This window comes from Populus euphratica, unplaced genomic scaffold, assembly GCF_000495115.2.
Source record: "Populus euphratica unplaced genomic scaffold, PopEup_1.0 scaffold478.1, whole genome shotgun sequence".
Classification (NCBI taxonomy): Eukaryota; Viridiplantae; Streptophyta; class Magnoliopsida; order Malpighiales; family Salicaceae; genus Populus; species Populus euphratica.
This window is the reverse complement of record NW_011500352.1, coordinates 132,186-149,549: the sequence shown is the minus strand read 5'-3', so window position 1 is coordinate 149,549 and position 17,364 is coordinate 132,186. Positions and strand designations below refer to the sequence as shown.

Here is a 17,364-nt window from a genome sequence, read left to right as displayed (position 1 = left end):
GCTCACGAAAACAATGATCCAAGTCCTTCCCCGTCTTACCAAGTCCATTTATATGCATTACATTGCTGATTCTCTTGGCAGAATGCAATGGGATATAAACTGAGCAAGTCCTTAAACTCTGAGCAAAAGCCAGGAGCAGGCCATTCCCATGGTTGTGGACCATCCATTATAGAGTTATTAAAGCCAGAATGCTTCAAAGTAAAGGAGTTCCAGAGCAAAAGGCAAGTGCACCAAGAACAGAAGAAAAGTACCAAAGTGAGCAAGTTGACTCTACGGGACTGGCTCTTAACCTCTCCTAACTTGAAAGCAGAACACTTAAAAGGCGGTGAGTTTGGTGTTGTCAAACATGGGTCCAAAAGGGTACACCCATCTAGAGGAAGAGAGAGTTTCTCCAAGGACAGACTACTGGTGCTTGATCATGTAGCTGATAAAGAAGACTATTCTACTGTTTCTTCGGTGAGTTTACTTGGCAGAACCCAAAGTGGCAAGTTACAAAAGAGGGTGAGCTTTAAACTACCCGAAGAGGCTGACATAATCCTATTTTACTCTCCACAAGACTCATCGGAGAGTCCCCAAGATTGCTCCATGTAATGCATGTTTCCAAGTGTATCAATGGGGTTGGTTTGCTGCTTCTCTGTTCATGACTTTCTTCATAGCCATGTTTCGTTCCTGTTATGTCTACGTCATTTAACACCGTGACTTGGCGCAACTAGCTCCAAGCAACGAATAATTAGTTGCCCTAGATCGAAGGGATGCACATTGCTTGCAAAAATCACACAAGAAAGGTTTTTTAATCAGTCCTAGTCTTAGACTTGGGAGTTGGGATGATAGCAGTAAGATTCTTCCTGTTGGCATTGAAGTAAAAAACAAATGCATCCATGTTACTCATTACAAGACCACCTCTATCATATCTTGCATGAATCTCCTACTCTGTTTCCATAAAAGAAAACCAGCTAAAACAAGCTTCTTAGAGAATTGCACTGGAAACTTCCTCACGCTGAAACAAGATTGAGACTTTGGACGAGCTTCTAGGAAAAGATTCACAAAGAATTGGCGCTACCTGTAGAGTGGTCACAGGTTATTCTCATACTTGCATCGCAAATTACAAGTAAATATCTTGCCATGGTATTGGCCTGCCCGCCAGTCGGGCTTCAACTTAAATTCTGTTCTGGCCTATTTAACAACTCGTTTTAAAAGTATTCAAATCATTTTAATATTTTAATATACTGATTTTAAAAATAATTTTAAAAAATAAAAAAATATTATTAATATATTTTTTAAAATAAAAAATATTTTAAATAATAACTATAACTATAGTTCCAAACATATTTTTATAGTTTATTTTTGTGGTATAAAATATGGTACAGTGCAACCATAATTAATGACTATTTAAAAAATAATAAATCATTGGTTGAAAAATGTGGGATTCATATAATAATTGTGGTCCAACCGTAGATTCATCGAAAAAATATCATACCTACTTTTCATGTTCTCTTGACCTATTTCTCAACATCCCTTTGTTTTCATCAACGGTTCACATTTTTTTTTGTCAGCCTTTTTCCTTTCTTGAAATATCTGTTATAGATATCGTGTTTTTTTTTTTGTTTTTGAGTTGCATTACTTAAGACATTGAAAGTATTTTAATTTACTGTTACTTAAAAAATTATGTTATTTTAATTATTACCTTCATACAACATGCTGATAATAATACACATTAGACTTATCATTGTTTTTTTATTTAATTATCTAATACCTAAGAAATACTAGCAAAAATTTCTTAAGTATTGTGTTTTATTTAAAAAACTAGTATTTAACATTATTCAATAGCACTATATAATTTCATTAGAAAAAGATCTCATGATAACGTAGTATTTACCTGATATTGTTGCATGCTCAGGAAATCATGAAAATTATAGTCATTGTTGGATGGATTTCTTACGTGATAGAATTGCAAATAATTTAATGAAATAATAAAAAATAATTTATATAAAGTATTGTTTATTTCATGATGTAATGACAGTAGTTAAATCAATAATATTTTAATTGAAAACTATCAATATTAATATATGTTTTTTTTAGTTATTTTATAACCTCAAATTAAAAAACATTATTAACCAAACACATTAAATTATTTTTTATTTAACCAGCCATAGTTTTAACTAAACATATATTTTTCCAAACCAACTTCAACTATAAGTACTTTTTATAGAACAACTTTTTTCAAACTATAATTATAAAAGTTACCACAATACCAAATACAAAAATTGATATTTATTGATCCCTTCGAGAATGTCGTAACAAGTTCTACACTTATTAACCCTCGCCTGACTTGGAGCTTGATAGAGTTGGACTTGAACTGGTATTATTTCTAATTATTTTGAATATTGACTTGGTTAAATTTAATGACCTGATAAATTGATTCGTGATCTAATTGATCTAACTTAGTTAACTATAAGAATTTTTTCAAAAAAAACTTAAATTTGATTTTTTAAATAAAAAATAACTCAAATTGACTTGACAATCCAATAACTTATACTATAAATTAGGTTAAACTCTGAGCTAAGTCGGAAAACTATGGTTTTACATAATTTAAAACTAACAATTATAAAGAAAAGTAAATGGCACAGGAAAAATATTGTAGCCCCACTCCATTGTTCATCTTCTCATAATTTATTGTGAATTTTCATAATGAATTTTTTCACTATGGTCATCAAAGTTTCTCTCCTCAATTCAATTATTTTGTAGCCAAATTGATAGCCAATTGATTTTGATTGGTTGAATTAGGGTATAATTGAAAGATTGGGGATCAAAGTAAAAAAGACATCAAAACTTGGTGGAACTTTTAAAATTTGTATGAAAAGTTTATTTTGGTCCTTAAAGATTATAATTTCTTTTTTTTTCAATCCCTTTAGTTTTTAAGATTTTAGTTTTGGTCTAAAACTTTATTTCCCTCATTTATTGTTTTTTGGTTTGAGAGAGAGAAAGAGAATCACTAAATTCTGATTGTACAAAAAAAAGATCTTGGTTGATACTAATTCAGTCTATGAGAAAGGTTAATATTAGTATCAATGAGTTACACTTAATGAAGAGAGTCTCATCTAAGTTTTATTTTTCCTTTTCATTTTTTGAAATAATAGGAACTCTAAAAGTTTAATTTCTAGGTTGATTTTGGGTTTTTAGATCACTATTTGGGTTATTTAAAGCCATTGATAGGTTTTGAAGGTATACAGGATGTTTTTTAGGTGTTTGCGGTAAAAAATAATAAGTTAAAAATCAAGTTTTTTAGAAAACAACCCGTAGCCTAAATGTCTAGTGACTTGTTGGGCCTGAAACTATGCCAATTGGCTACACGTCAACTTTTTTTTTTGGTTAAAAATGTTAAGAGAGGATAATAAATTGTTTGCCCTTCAAAAAAAATAAACTGATGTACTTGGATTTTTTTAAACTAAAAGGGTGCTAGGTCACCCCGGCTAAACCTATACATTTGAGCTTCTTTTTTGGATCCATTGGTTTTTCTTTTTTATTCCTTTTCCCTTTCTAATTTGATTTTTTAATTTTGAGTTTTTATTGAATTTTTTTTGTTGGTTGTTTTTCCTAGTTTTTACAGATTTTTATGATTTTTTAATAAAATATTATTTATTTTTTACTTAGTTAACAAATACACTTTATTAGTTGTTTTTTCCCAATTTTTATAGATTTTTATGATGTTTTTTAATAAAATATTATTTAATTTTTACTTAGTTAATAAATACACTTTCAAATTTTTGTTTCCTGACTTTAGAAGGCATTCTTTTTGTCCAACCCTTTTATTTTTCTTTACTTTTATAAAATCGCTTTCGTATGTATATTTTTTTTAACTAAATAAAACTTTGTTTTCAACAAATATTTTTATTAAATACAATTAAGTTTATGACATGTGTTTTAATATCATATAACTATATTCATATTTATCTTTTAATTTTTTAATTTATGTTTTGGTTAAATATTATATAGTTTTTATTTTGTTTTCACATAAAATAATAGCATTGTTTTTTTAATATACACAACCTTAGATGATATTTTTTTCACTTTAATTTTATTTAAAAGATTTCATATATATATATATATATCTATTTTTACTATCATTTTATTAAATAAAAAATTAATTCTAATAAAAAAATTTATTAAACATAACTATACAAAATGAGTTATATTGTGAGATTAATTATCATTATCTATATTTTTTATTTAATTTTTTCAATTTAATCTTTATATTTATTAATGCAAATAATTCTTAATTCATTTAATTAAATATATGACTTTTCAATTTACTATTTGAGTCTTTTTTTTTAACATAAAACAACGTGATGGAAAAGCCTTAATATATATATATAGATATAGGGAAAAAAAAAGCTGTGGTGGAGCTTATGTAAAGTAGCTAGTGTATGCGAATCCTGAAGTGGAGAAGGGCCCATTTGATTATCTACATGAAATTACTGAAGGGACAAGGGGCTCGCCGATCTACATGAAGCTTCAAAAAGTAGATGAAAATTGAATGGAAGGTACCGTAGCATGCCTGAAATTATCAATGAATCCACCATCAGTAGTTGTACATTCTGGACCATCCAGGGCATTAAATTGCTTACCGGTTCTGAGTTGTACTCTAAATTAATTGAATTTGGAAGGATACATTTTGCTTGGTCCATAGCTCATCCTCAAAAGGTGCATTTATGGGGACCAAACACTTCCACCCATCTAACCTCCCAATAAAAACTTTAGCTTTCACCCCCATTTCAATGGCGGTGTTTATAGGATGTTTTTTTTTAAATAGTTTTTTATTTTAAAATATATTAAAATTTTTTTTTATTTATGATATCATCAGATTAAAATCATAAACGAATATACTAGAAGAAAATATTGATTTAATATCTTTTCAAGAAAAACGATAATTGAAAACATTATAGTTAATTAATTCCTTTCTTTAAAGAAGGAAAAGAAAAGAAAAGGGCCGTGACGTCGAGTGAAGAAAAAATATCTAAACGGCGGCAAATCGCGGGTCATGTCTCAAAACGTAAAAATGCGCCAACATGTAAAAAACAAAAGAGACAATTACCATCAGGTCAACAGAGTTGGAAGCAGATAGACAAAACCGAAGGAGCACCTACCACGTATCAGGCACTAGCACACTAGAGCCAAGCCACCTACGATTCTTTGCTTTTATATATACGCTTTTGAAAGGAGGTTGCGAGGCAAGTAAAATGGCAGTGCTCAAGGAGATGTTGATGCTTCTGGTTCTAGTTTCTGTGAGCCTTGGTGTTGGAGCCCAGGTGCACCATATTGTTGGAGGGGAACGTGGCTGGGACCCTTATGCTGATCTTGGTCTCTGGTCCTCCGCTAGAACTTTCAGAGTTGGAGACAAAATTTGTAAGCCATCTCTCTCTCTCTCTCTCTCGATATTTTATTTTCAGAAAGATCTTTTATTCTGATGATAACATCTGTTTGGCTGATGAGAAATGTAAAGAATATCAAGTCCATGCGCCTCTGAAATATACTAGTTATGCCATATATATCGAGAGAGAGTTTTGTTGTTTGGTTCCAATGAATTCAAAAGTACAAAAATTGTATCATTTTTCCAGGAAAACTCGTGTATTGTCATGGATTCTATAGAAAACTATCAAAGTCTTGAATTATAAACTGTCGAAGAAAGAAAGAAAAAAGGGGTGCTTGTAAATAAGAAAGAAAGTGAAAGGTTCAGATTTGGTAGTAACAGATTCAGCTTGATTAAAATGATGGCAGATTTGGTAGTATAAACTAGTTTACAATTGACTAATTACTTATTTTGTTTTGAAAATTACTATTTTTTTTTAATCAAGATTGGAACTAATTCCCAGATATCGTAATAAAATAAAGTGTTGTAAATCCAAATTTTAGAATATACTGATATTTTTATCTAATTTTTATTCTTAAGAGTGATTTTGATAATGAATTAGCATAGTAATTCCTATCTTCTACAAGTAAATTCGAGTTAATTAAAATGATTTTATTTTTTAAAATAGAAGCTAAACCAGTTTGTGGGTTGATTTGTCATGTAAATTCAAATTGAATTTTTTTTCTTTTCACATTGGGCTACAAGGCGTGTCGACCGGTGGAAATAGACTAGGTTTAATAATAGTGTGGATTTTATTACATTTGTATGTGTATTTTGATACTTGAGAATTGCTTGTAATAATATTTTGGAGTCATGGGGTGTGACATGTGGTGAGGGCAGGGTTCACCCACTCAGCAGCACAGGGTAAAATAGCTGAGGTGGAGACCAAAGAAGAATACCTAACGTGTGATGTGAGCAATCCAATCAGAATGTACACAGATGACATTGATAGCATCTCTCTTGATGGAGAAGGGATTCGTTACTTCACAAGCAGCAATTCTGATAAGTGCAAGAGTGGCCTGAAATTACATGTGGAGGTGGTTCCAGAAGGGAAAACTGATACCGCCACCGCCACCGTCACCGCCACCCCACAGGTTGTCACATCAGAAAGCTCTGACAAGGCTGTTGCTGCTTCGCCTGAAATTTCAGGTTCAGCCCATATTGGCGCAAGTCTTGCGTTGTTAGTGGCTGGATTTTGGTTATGCTCCATGGGTGTTTAGATTTTGGATTTTGTATGGGTGATATCGAGATTGCTTTTGCTTGCTTCCTGACTTGGACTCTATGATAAGTGGAACTTATATATGGCTTGGAAAACTTAAACTTTATGTTAATTCGGACATGTTATGTTTTGTTTGATTGTTGAATGGATTATTTACATTAAATTTGTCTCATAATTGTTAGAGCTGGTTCAAATGCGAACTAAGAAAAAAGAGCTTGGATCATCAAACAACCAAGTTAAACCGATAAGTTATTTTAGTAAAAAATGCATTGTTTCATTCCTTTCTTCTCTTTTTTAAAAAATAATTTTCTCAGAGCCGATGCATGGCTACTTCTATTAGTCTTTAGTTGCGGGTTTATTAAACCAAACCACCCACCGGGCAGTTTAACAACCATGATTTGTGTTCTTTTTTCTTGTTGGTTCGAACTCTTCTGCAAAACAACATGCAAACTTGAGACTTGATGATTTGCTTGCTCAGCAACTGTTAATAGTCTCGGTTTTGATGTCTTTTTGCATCACATGTGGTCAAGCAGAACCCATATCCCAAGTTCGTGGCCACCATCCTACAAGTATCAACTCGGAAAAATCACGGCGACGAAGGGTTTTGCTGATTCCCAGCATCCACACATCCAGAATCCTCAAAACAGCAACACACTCACCATACAGAAAAATTTTCAAATATATTTTACTACAGAGGAAATTTTACAAGTATATTTTTTCATCATCGAATTGCTATAACAAAATTATACGGATAATGGTCAGAACACAAGTTACATGGACGAGCTCGCATAAGCACAAACGTAATAGAACACTGTAATGTGAATTTTTCTTTTCTTTTCTTTTCTTTCAACAAGAGTAAAAGGATAAATAAGCGGCGCCGTGGGAAATTCTGCGCGGGAATCTCAGAACACAGAAAAAGTTATCGTTTGTCCCTCAACACAACAAAGTTAGATCCACTGGTCTTCTGAATCTTAGAAATTCTCCTTAGAATATCCGCAAAAGCCTTCTTGTCCTGCATTAATGAGCTTCCACCAGTTAGAGAACGGGGTGGGGTGCATCCAAAACATTTATATTAATCTCCTGTGAGGCCCCACACTTTAAACATGTGATCTCAAGTTCATATGATTCCTGTGGTAGTGGAGCTTAGCCATCCCCCACCCCTTGATGACCCGAAAAATCATTGGCATGGCATTCAAACATCCTATTACAGTTGTCTTCTAAACATGACATGTTTTTTCAACTTTAGAATGCGCTCATCCCATCATGCACAACATAGAGCTTCTATGAGCATGAATAGGAGTAACCAGAACTAGAAGCACTGGACGGTGAAGTTCACTGATGATGAGCATAAAAAGAAAATGTTTTGTAAAAAGATGGCATGGTGCTGACTGAAAATAGATTTCCATGGATAATCTTGCAACAGCACAACGAACAGAACAAGTAATTTCAAGTGACAGCAAGGTAATGTGAAGCAGGCTTGCACAAAGCCAAAGCAGAGCATACCTCAGGAGTCCTTAGTCGTGATTTAAACCTAGCCACCAGATCCTGTGTAGTTACGGGTCCATTTTGCAACAAAACAGCCCTAATCTCTTCCTCAGTGACAGGGCCAGTTGCCCCAGATGTTGGCCCGGTTTTTGACGATGATGGCATTGCTTTAGGAGTTGCAGTACCTTTAGTAGCAGGAGAGCTTTCTTCTTTCACGGTAGGTTTTACTTCCTGCTTCCAAAGAACAATGTTAATAGGAAAATTGGTTGTTATACACATTCAACAGCATAGCACGCTGTTTTAGATATATATTTAAAGAAACATCATACATTTTCTGTCTTCACCTTCTTCACAGGTGCACCATTAGAAGTTTTTGCATCATCAGCATTCAGTTTTCTTTTCCCCTTAGCTGACTTGGAGGTAGAAGGGGTTCCCTTAGCAGAACCAGGTGGTGTTGGTTTTGCAGGACTATTGTCAGCAGGTTCCTCCTTTGGCACAGCATCCTTCTGCTTTGGAGCCAGTACAGGAGAACTATCATCATCCATCTGATAAGACCAAACAAGAGCACTGTAAACAAAAGATACAGACATAAATCATACTGCCAAGGAAGCTTCATAAATAGCATGTCAATTCAGGCATCATATAAATTGATTCCCATTATCTCAGGAAAAAAATAAATTCCACACCTGATCACACAATGCACTTTCATATTGCACCAGAAAAACACAAGCAAAAGATTAGCAAATAGAAAACAAGTAAAGCAATGCAATTTTAAAAACACTCTTAGGTTGCCAATTAAACATGCACACAATCAACCATCATAAAAACTCACATCGTCGTCGTCATCGTCATCTTCTGCATCTGACTCATTCAGACCATTTGCTTTCCCAAGTAGCTTCTTCAACTCTTTCCCAGATTTGCTCAGTCCTCCTTCCTCATTCTCCTCATCCTCGTCCTCTTCATCCTGAAAGAATATGCAAAAACCTACTGTTACAATCAGCACTGCAAATAAGAAATATCCCGGGTACTTCTCAACAACAGTGTCCTCCTCATTTTTATTATTTTTTTTTAAACCCTATGTAACTAAAAGTTCCCACATTTTGAAATTACACCCAAAAAAACAAACAAGTGTAACCAGCACCAGGCAAACAGAAAAGAACACTTGTAACATATCAAGCAAAAAGCAATAAGTCAACATGTTCAAAAAGAACATATATAAGTTGAGGCATCAAAACAAGTAGTTTAGATTAGCACCAAGACAGATAGCTAATACATACCTGCTTGATTTCAGGAGGAGCAGGAACTTCAGGGGCTAAATCTTCCCGTTCCTCAGGATCAATGGCAACAGCTTCATCATCATCAGTGAAAATTTCTTCGTGCTCCCAATCATCGCCTAAAACCATAAAAACACGTGCCTGAGGTAGGAATTGCTAGAAAAACTAAATTGCCAAGTTCGGTTAATCAAAAAAAAAACCCGATGTAAAATACCGCATACATGAAGTTCATTGCAAGCCAGGAAAAAAATAAAGCAATGCATCACATCTTGTGTGCATCCCAAGGAAGAAAATATTGATCACAAGATGGCAGAAAAAAGACTAACAGGGAGAAAAAAGACTACCAGCAATTAAAAGAATGTAGAGAAAGCATTTAAACAATTATGCAAGAGATTGGCATCCATAACATGGCATTTGGGAGAAACACTCACCCTTCTCAATATCATCATCATCCATATCAAGATCACCTCCTCTTGGACCTTCTTCATCATCATCACCACCCCCTTTATTGAGTCCAAGCCTACTCTTCCTTCCCGCCTCTTCCTCCTCGTCCTCCTCTCCCTTGTCAGACACATTGCCCTCATCATCATCACCGTTTGCTTTTTTCCGACCTCCCTTTCCACCAGCTGAAACACCATCCTTATCATCTGGCTTCTCCACCTCACCAAATGCAGCAGCTCCATTATGTGCAGCTTTCATCATCCACCTTTCATATCCATCTGCAGTCTTCCTCCTATTCTTCATCTTCTCTTCCGCTTCCTCCAAGGTAAGTTGCTTATAGTGCGCAACCTTGTTAAAGTTGTACCTATATAGAACACAACAAGCAACCCATATGATTACAAAAGCAATCATCCCTCAAAACACATTGAATACACCCGTACATTTACATTCACGAAACCAAAAAGCCAAACATTTTACAGCTACCCCAAATCACTAAACACTTATCGCCCATACCAAGAACCAGCAGGAATAGCAACAAACTCTTTCCCAGACATCATCAACAGATAATAAGTCGCCGATTGCGACCCTTCAAGATGACCCTGATACTGAAACTGCCCAGTTTCATCCTCCAAAAGCCATGGCTTATTCTTAAACTTCTCCTATACAATCCAAATCACTTAATTAGAGTTCCAAAAACAGCTGAGATTAAGCCAAAACTATATAAAAAAAACTATGATTACCCGCAAAGTATCAGTAATTTGGCGACCATGAATTCCTTCTTTCAGCAAAGACCATTTATTCTCGGCATTTTTTTTCTTCGAAAAACCTGGCAATCCAGTCACAAATCTTCCTATAAAATAATTCTTTTCGCTACTCGTACTCGCCCTCACATTATACTCCTAAAAATCCACCCAAAAAAAATCACAACAAATTAAAAACAAATCAACAAAATCAACTAGAGAGAGAAACTGAACTCGAATCAGGCGAGTAACAATAGCGCCACAATCAAAGCATTTGCCGCGATTCTCCGCCATTGCTTTGCCACAAGTCAAGCACAACGTCATATGCTTGCAATTGCTTCCGTACAAATCTGTGGTGCTGCCACAGCCACTACACGACGGCTGTAACTGAAGATCGAAAGACATTTCTCTTACTAATCCTTCAAAAAAATTAGGTTTTTCAACTTCTTTTCTCGAGAAGCAAACGGAAAAATGAAAATTGATAGAAGCTTTAGGGCTTTTCTAAATTATTAAATCATAGAGTTAAAACATCTTCAATTCTTTAGAGATCGATTGATTTTTTTGTGTTCGTTTATTTTTTCAAGGTTTGACCAGACTGGGAAACAAGAGGTGATAGGGAGAGGTGATTTATAGAGAGGAGAGACAGAAACGGCGTCGCTTTGCTCCCTATGGGCTTTAAACCCATGTGGGCTAACCCCTGCAAGAAATACACGGAACCTAGAAAAAAAAACATGTCAAGTTCATTCGAAGCGCGAATGGTTTTGAAACCCGAAACCCGGTCCAGACCTAATGTGACCGAGTTATTAAATCATTGGATCATTGGCTTGATCCGCATCCCTATTTTATCCTTGTTAAGAAATTGATTAATAAATTAAAGTTTTCATTTTTGACTCTAGGTTTATGATTGGGTTGATATTATATTAACTAGATTTATTTGTCATTGATATATAATAAATAAGGAAAAATATGAGGAAAAACACTTTAATTTTTCAATTGTAATAATCATGAGTATTTTAAAAAATCTGGAATTAAAAACAATCTTTATAATAAAATAAATCATGTCATTGACGACAGGATATTTAATAAACTTAAATATGGTTATGTGATTTTTAGTTGTCTGTTTGCTTGGTAATTGGTAGCCTGCGTTTTTAATTATATATTTTAATTCAAATATAAAATAGGTAAAACAATGTTTTTAATTTTAAACAACAATTTGAAAGGCCACATTTCTTGGGTGACAAACGGGCTCCAAATTGGAAATTTTGCAGGCTACAATTTTGGCGTTGGAAAAAGATGGTGGGAGCATTAACCCCAGCTAAGAATTTGGTAGCCATCTACCCTCGTGACTTGCAGCTACAGCCGCCGCGCCCTCCTGGCCGTTAATCCCAACTACCTCTTCCAGCCACCAAACCCCAAGATAAAATTAAAAAGTGATAAATTCATATCAGTCCCCTTTCTAAACTATTTTCTTAATTAGGTCTCAATCTATATTCTCTTAACTTATTAACAAAGTATTTAAGAGTGTAATAGTGGTTTTTTAAAATTATTTTTTATTCATGAATATATTAAAATAATATTTATTTATTTATAATATCGATACATCAAAACAATCAAAAAATAATTTTAAATAAAACAAAAAAATCTTGAATTTTAGCCAATTGTTATGGGGAAGCAATCCAAACGGGGATAAGTCTCTAATTTGTCGGTTAATTCTAAATTTTATCCTTTTTATAAACAAATATTTCCAGGCTATTCCATATTTTGGGGACCCAAGTTGACAGAAAGATATAATGTTGGATCCAATTGGTTAATAATAAAAGTAAGGTATCTATTGAGAAACTTTGTATACATTGGGAACTGACTGTAAATAAGGGAAAGTGAGTCCGTACAAAATTACAAATAGATCCTCCACTTCACCCACTCTTCTCCACTCTGCAACTCTTACCCTTTCACTGCTAATCATTAGCCATTACTGTCAAGCGCAATAGGCCACCGTTTAGGCATCGCGATGGCTTTGAAATCCTTCATCGAAGTCGGCCCTGACTCTCACTTCCCTATCCAGAACCTTCCGTTCGGTATCTTCAAGCCTGAACCCACTTCGCCTCCTAGACCCGGCGTAGCTATCGGCGATTACGTGTTGGACTTGTCCACCATCTCTGTTTCCGGCCTCTTTGACGGTCCGTTTCTCTCCGGCTCCGATTGCTTCCTCCAGGTCCGTTTCTCTTGCTTCCTTTAATTAACGACGTGGTTTTTAGCTCTGTTTTTTTTTATTGATCATACAATTTTTAGTCTTTTTTGCTTAATCTTTTCGAGCAATTGTAGAGCACAATGCGTTAATTAAGATCATATAATAATTATTATTGGATAATTATGATTGTGAGTTTTCTGGTGATTTATTAATAGCCAAATTTGAACAAGTTCCTAGCGTTGGGAAGGCCAGCGTGGAAGGAAGCACGGGCGACGGTTCAAAACTTATTATCAGGCATGATTATTATTTGTAAATGTTTAATTATGTCTAATCTGAGTTTTTTTTGGTTTAATTATGTATTTTGTTTTTGTTATTTTATGATGTAGCTGATGAGGGTAAGTTGCGTGATAATCCGAATCTGAGGGAGAAATCGCTTGTTCCGATGGTAAGATAAGTAAAGAGTTATGAATGTGTGATTAGTTGTGAGGAGATTGTTGTTTCTGTAATGTTGGTTTTGTTTGAGACTTTATAGAGCAAAGTGGAAATGCTACTTCCAATTGCGATAGGGGATTATACGGATTTCTTTTCATCAATGCATCATGCGAGGAATTGCGGAATAATGTTTCGAGGGCCAGAGAATGCGATTAATCCTAACTGGTGTGTGGGTTTTTGTAGAGATGGGAAATAAGTTTTTTTGTTATGATTGATTAGTATGTTCATTCTGCCCTAGTCATTCAAGTTTATGGAATCATGCTTGATTTTCAGGTTCCAGCTTCCCATTGCATATCATGGACGATCTTCATCTATTGTTGTGTCTGGGACGGATATCATTCGACCAAGGTAAGAGAATTTATTTATTTACTCTACTTTATTTACTGTTTACGCATCAAGGGATTTTTCTTTTTTCCCTAATTGTGTTTGTGCATTTTTGTGTTTCTAGAGGTCAAGGCCACCCAAATGGAAACTCCCCACCATATTTTGGACCTTCAAGAAAGCTAGACTTTGAATTAGAAATGGTTAGCCACCTAGCCTTTTATTATATGATGACATGTTTATCATTATTTTTCCCTAAATCTTTATCTGTTGTTATGTCAATACTAATTACATTTTTATGTAGTTCTACAATATGTTTCAAATTTTTTTGTTGTTTATACTGGCTGTCCTGTTGCTGGCAGGCTGCTGTAGTTGGTCCTGGAAATGAATTGGGTAAACCTGTGGATGTTAATGAAGCTGGAGATCATATTTTTGGACTTGTATTGATGAATGATTGGAGTGGTATTGATTCTTAACAATGCTCTTCTGTCTGCAATATATTTATTTATTTTTGCGATATCACTAAATCATAAGAAGTTGGCTTTGACAGCTAGAGATATTCAAGCATGGGAATACGTGCCTCTTGGGCCTTTTCTTGGAAAGAGTTTCGGTAAGGCTGGAAACCTTACTTTTCCACCTCTTGAATGCATTTGTCTGATTTTGGGTTTGGGATATGAAACTTTGACTATTAACCATTCAATACATGTATAATTTGCTTTTTTTGTGTTGTTTTTTGGCCTTATTTTTTCTTACCTGATAAATAGGTACAACAATATCCCCTTGGATTGTGACACTTGATGCTTTAGAGCCATTTGCTTGCGATGCCCCAAAACAGGTAGCTTATTTCCGTTGGTTACAGGACATAACACCATTTTGGTTGATAAGTTTGATCTGAATTTTATGCTGCACTTGCATGCTTTATGACATATCCTGTGAATTGCAGGATCCCCAGCCCTTACCATATCTGGCTGAAAAGATATCAAAAAACTATGACATTTCATTAGAGGTAGCGTATCGCAGCCTTTGGACATTTTTTTAATGGTATTTCAGCGTTCATGAAAATGCATTGTTTTGTCTTACTAATGGCCTCTTTTCCCCTGATAAGCACATGCATTAATCTCATTTTAGGCCTTACAGGATTCTAATTCTATGTTAAACTGGGAACTTTGAAACTTGTTTCCTTCTAAGAGAGTGATTATTATGCCTTCTGTTCTAAGGTTCAAATCAAACCAGCTGGTCAAGAAGATTCATGTGTGGTCACAAGAAGCAACTTCAATCACTTGTAAGGCCTCTTGAATCCTTTTGTATTTGCATCATGATGAAGTGCAGTGCCTTCAAATGAGATCTGTTTCTTGGATAAATGGCATTCATATCATCTCCTTTTTAGGTGTCATTACCTGTATAGTGAATAATCGATCAGTTGTCCTATAACACTAAAAACATATCACACTGTTTATCCATCAAATAAGAACTCATGTTATTTAAGCAAAGATATCGTGTCTGTATTCTTGTTTCTAATTATGTTTTGAGTTTGCTGACTTTTATTTGCACAACAGGTATTGGACAGTGACTCAACAGCTTGCACACCATACAATAAATGGTTGCAACTTAAGGCCAGGAGATCTACTTGGAACTGGGACTATCAGTGGACCTGTAGGGCTTCAATCTTGTTAAATTTTGATATAGTAGTGATGCCTGAAATTCCAGTTTTCTTGCCTCCTATAATTTGCTGCCCCTTGTGTTGCCAAACAGGAGCCAGAATCTTATGGATGCTTGTTAGAGCTGACATGGAATGGACAAAAGTCACTCTCACTAAATGGAACAACAAGGAAATTCCTTGAAGATGGAGATGAAGTCGTGTTCAGTGGTTGTTCCAAGGTTATTTCCTTGTTCGCTTTCCTAAAGCATTTTCCGAAACAAACACTCACATCCTTACACAAGGAACTTATCCATTTGTGCCTTATAATCTCGTCATCTATTGAACAATTACAAAACCCTTTCTTGTTACTCTTTTGGCTTGGTAGAGATTTCCCGTAAGTATCTATGATCAAATATATTTTATGCATGAGCAAAATTAGGTTCTTGGAACTTATCTTGTTAGCCTTATTTTAAGCAAGCTGGCAGTTTTATGAACTTGGTTGTGTGTTTTGTTTCTCGCATCACACTTGACCACATTTCATTTCTTTGTATCATGTCAAATGCAAAACATCCCTTGAAATTTAATCCATTTCAGGGAGATGGTTACAAAGTGGGGTTTGGCACATGCTCTGGAAAAATCCTGCCATCACCCTGAACATCAAATTGCTTGTGCGTCGTGGGATCTATGTCAGCTGATGTCCATGTGATAATCCAATAATAAAACCCGTTGGCGGGTGGAGCTGTTGATTGTTGGGGGCAGGATAATTTGTGTGAGTCCAGGAGGATAGCAGTTCTGATGACTTGAAATTCCCTGTGAAGATAAAGGAGAATGATCGGTAGTGGCTAGAAGTAAAAATGCTATTTTGTTGGTTCCATCTACTGTAAAGACAATGAAATTCGATGTTGTAATGCTTCTTCTCAAGTAAAAATTTACGAGTTTCCAATGTCTTTGTTGCTCATGGCACCCTCTTTTGTGTGCACCAGTGCAAATTCAAATTGTATTCTAAGAAATTTTATTTTATTTTTGTTTAAATTTAATATTTTTATGTTTTAAAATTATTTTGATATACTATATTAAAAATATTTTTTAAAATATATAAAAGAATTGTCTAAGATGATCCACCTCTCGCAAATGCAACTCTCTATCGCAGCAATGTGGGTGGTCTCTAGTGCCTAACCGTGACACGTCCAGATCTTGCCTTCTCTGTCAACAGAGCTAGTTAATTTATGCATGCAACATGTACTTCTCACTCCCAAGATGTGTAGAACGTATTTTACGTTACATCAAAGGCACCATATCTCATGGTCTGGCATTTTCTCCTGGGTCACTCGCCATCAATGCCTTCGACGTTTCAGACTAGGTAGGTGATCCTATTGAACGAAGGTCTGTAAGGGGTTAATGTGTGTTTCCTGGCTCTATTCCAATTATCTGGAGTGCAAAAAAGCAAGTTACAATAGTTGCTTGTAGCTCCATTGAAGCAGACTATCGTGCCTTTGCCCAAGTAGCTAGCAGCTGAAGTTACCTGGTTGCGTATGCTCCTCGCAGACATGAAAGTTCCAGCAACAATTCCTCAATGGTGGTGTGACAACCTCTCCTCCGTTGCCTTAGCTTCGAATTCAGTCTTCCACGCCCGTACAAAACACATGAAGGTGGATTATCATTTTATATGAAAACAAGTTTGCCAAGAAGGTCGCACTTCATCACATCTCATCGACTGATAAGCTGACAGATTTTTTCACAAAACCGTTGTCCATCTCTCGACGTAGAAGTCTGACACACAAGCTGATGATAATACCTGATCATCAGCATGAGCGGGGGTGTTAAGCAACAACTCATGGATTGAGCATATATTTTTGCTATGGAATTCTCTAAAAAACCAATATCTTATGTTTAGATTATTCTTATCCACAAATAATGTTATAAGACTCTATAAATAAGAGTTACGTACTTGTAAATCATTCAAGTAATTAGACAGTAAACATTATTTTCTTCTTCACTTACTAGATTTCCATATATATGTAGGGAACAAAAGATTTGTCTGAATTATAATTCTGTGAATAAGTCCCTATAGTTTAGAAAATCATAATTTTTTTTAGTAAGACCCACCATGAATTATGCTTGCGCCGCAGGTTTATCAAAAGCTATATTTTGCTACTTC

General features: G+C 34.9%; 3 protein-coding genes across 3 annotated transcripts; 2 read left to right on the top strand and 1 right to left on the bottom strand.

Annotated features, from left to right (window-relative positions):
- Nucleotides 1–5,092: 5,092 nt before the first annotated feature.
- LOC105113962 (umecyanin-like) lies at nucleotides 5,093–6,798 on the top strand. Its single transcript, XM_011010335.1, has 2 exons — nucleotides 5,093–5,403; nucleotides 6,248–6,798. Exons 1-2 carry the CDS (start codon nucleotides 5,238–5,240, stop codon nucleotides 6,625–6,627), a joined length of 546 nt encoding a protein of 181 aa, XP_011008637.1. The 5' UTR covers nucleotides 5,093–5,237; the 3' UTR covers nucleotides 6,628–6,798.
- Nucleotides 6,799–7,260: 462 nt separating this feature from the next.
- LOC105113961 (transcription initiation factor IIF subunit alpha) lies at nucleotides 7,261–11,164 on the bottom strand. Its single transcript, XM_011010334.1, has 9 exons — nucleotides 10,801–11,164; nucleotides 10,567–10,725; nucleotides 10,340–10,485; nucleotides 9,817–10,190; nucleotides 9,389–9,504; nucleotides 8,944–9,075; nucleotides 8,441–8,656; nucleotides 8,130–8,342; nucleotides 7,261–7,638 (listed from the first exon to the last, which is right to left on the bottom strand). The coding sequence occupies exons 1-9, from the start codon at nucleotides 10,969–10,971 to the stop codon at nucleotides 7,546–7,548; spliced, it is 1,620 nt and encodes a 539-aa protein (XP_011008636.1). The 5' UTR covers nucleotides 10,972–11,164; the 3' UTR covers nucleotides 7,261–7,545.
- A 1,315-nt stretch (nucleotides 11,165–12,479) lies between these two features.
- On the top strand, nucleotides 12,480–16,153 carry LOC105113960 (fumarylacetoacetase). The gene is made up of 14 exons (XM_011010333.1): nucleotides 12,480–12,778; nucleotides 12,970–13,048; nucleotides 13,141–13,199; nucleotides 13,287–13,411; nucleotides 13,520–13,594; nucleotides 13,695–13,770; nucleotides 13,930–14,029; nucleotides 14,118–14,177; nucleotides 14,332–14,402; nucleotides 14,511–14,573; nucleotides 14,785–14,849; nucleotides 15,124–15,220; nucleotides 15,320–15,445; nucleotides 15,801–16,153. Exons 1-14 carry the CDS (start codon nucleotides 12,575–12,577, stop codon nucleotides 15,858–15,860), a joined length of 1,260 nt encoding a protein of 419 aa, XP_011008635.1. The 5' UTR covers nucleotides 12,480–12,574; the 3' UTR covers nucleotides 15,861–16,153.
- The last annotated feature ends 1,211 nt before the right edge of the window (nucleotides 16,154–17,364 follow it).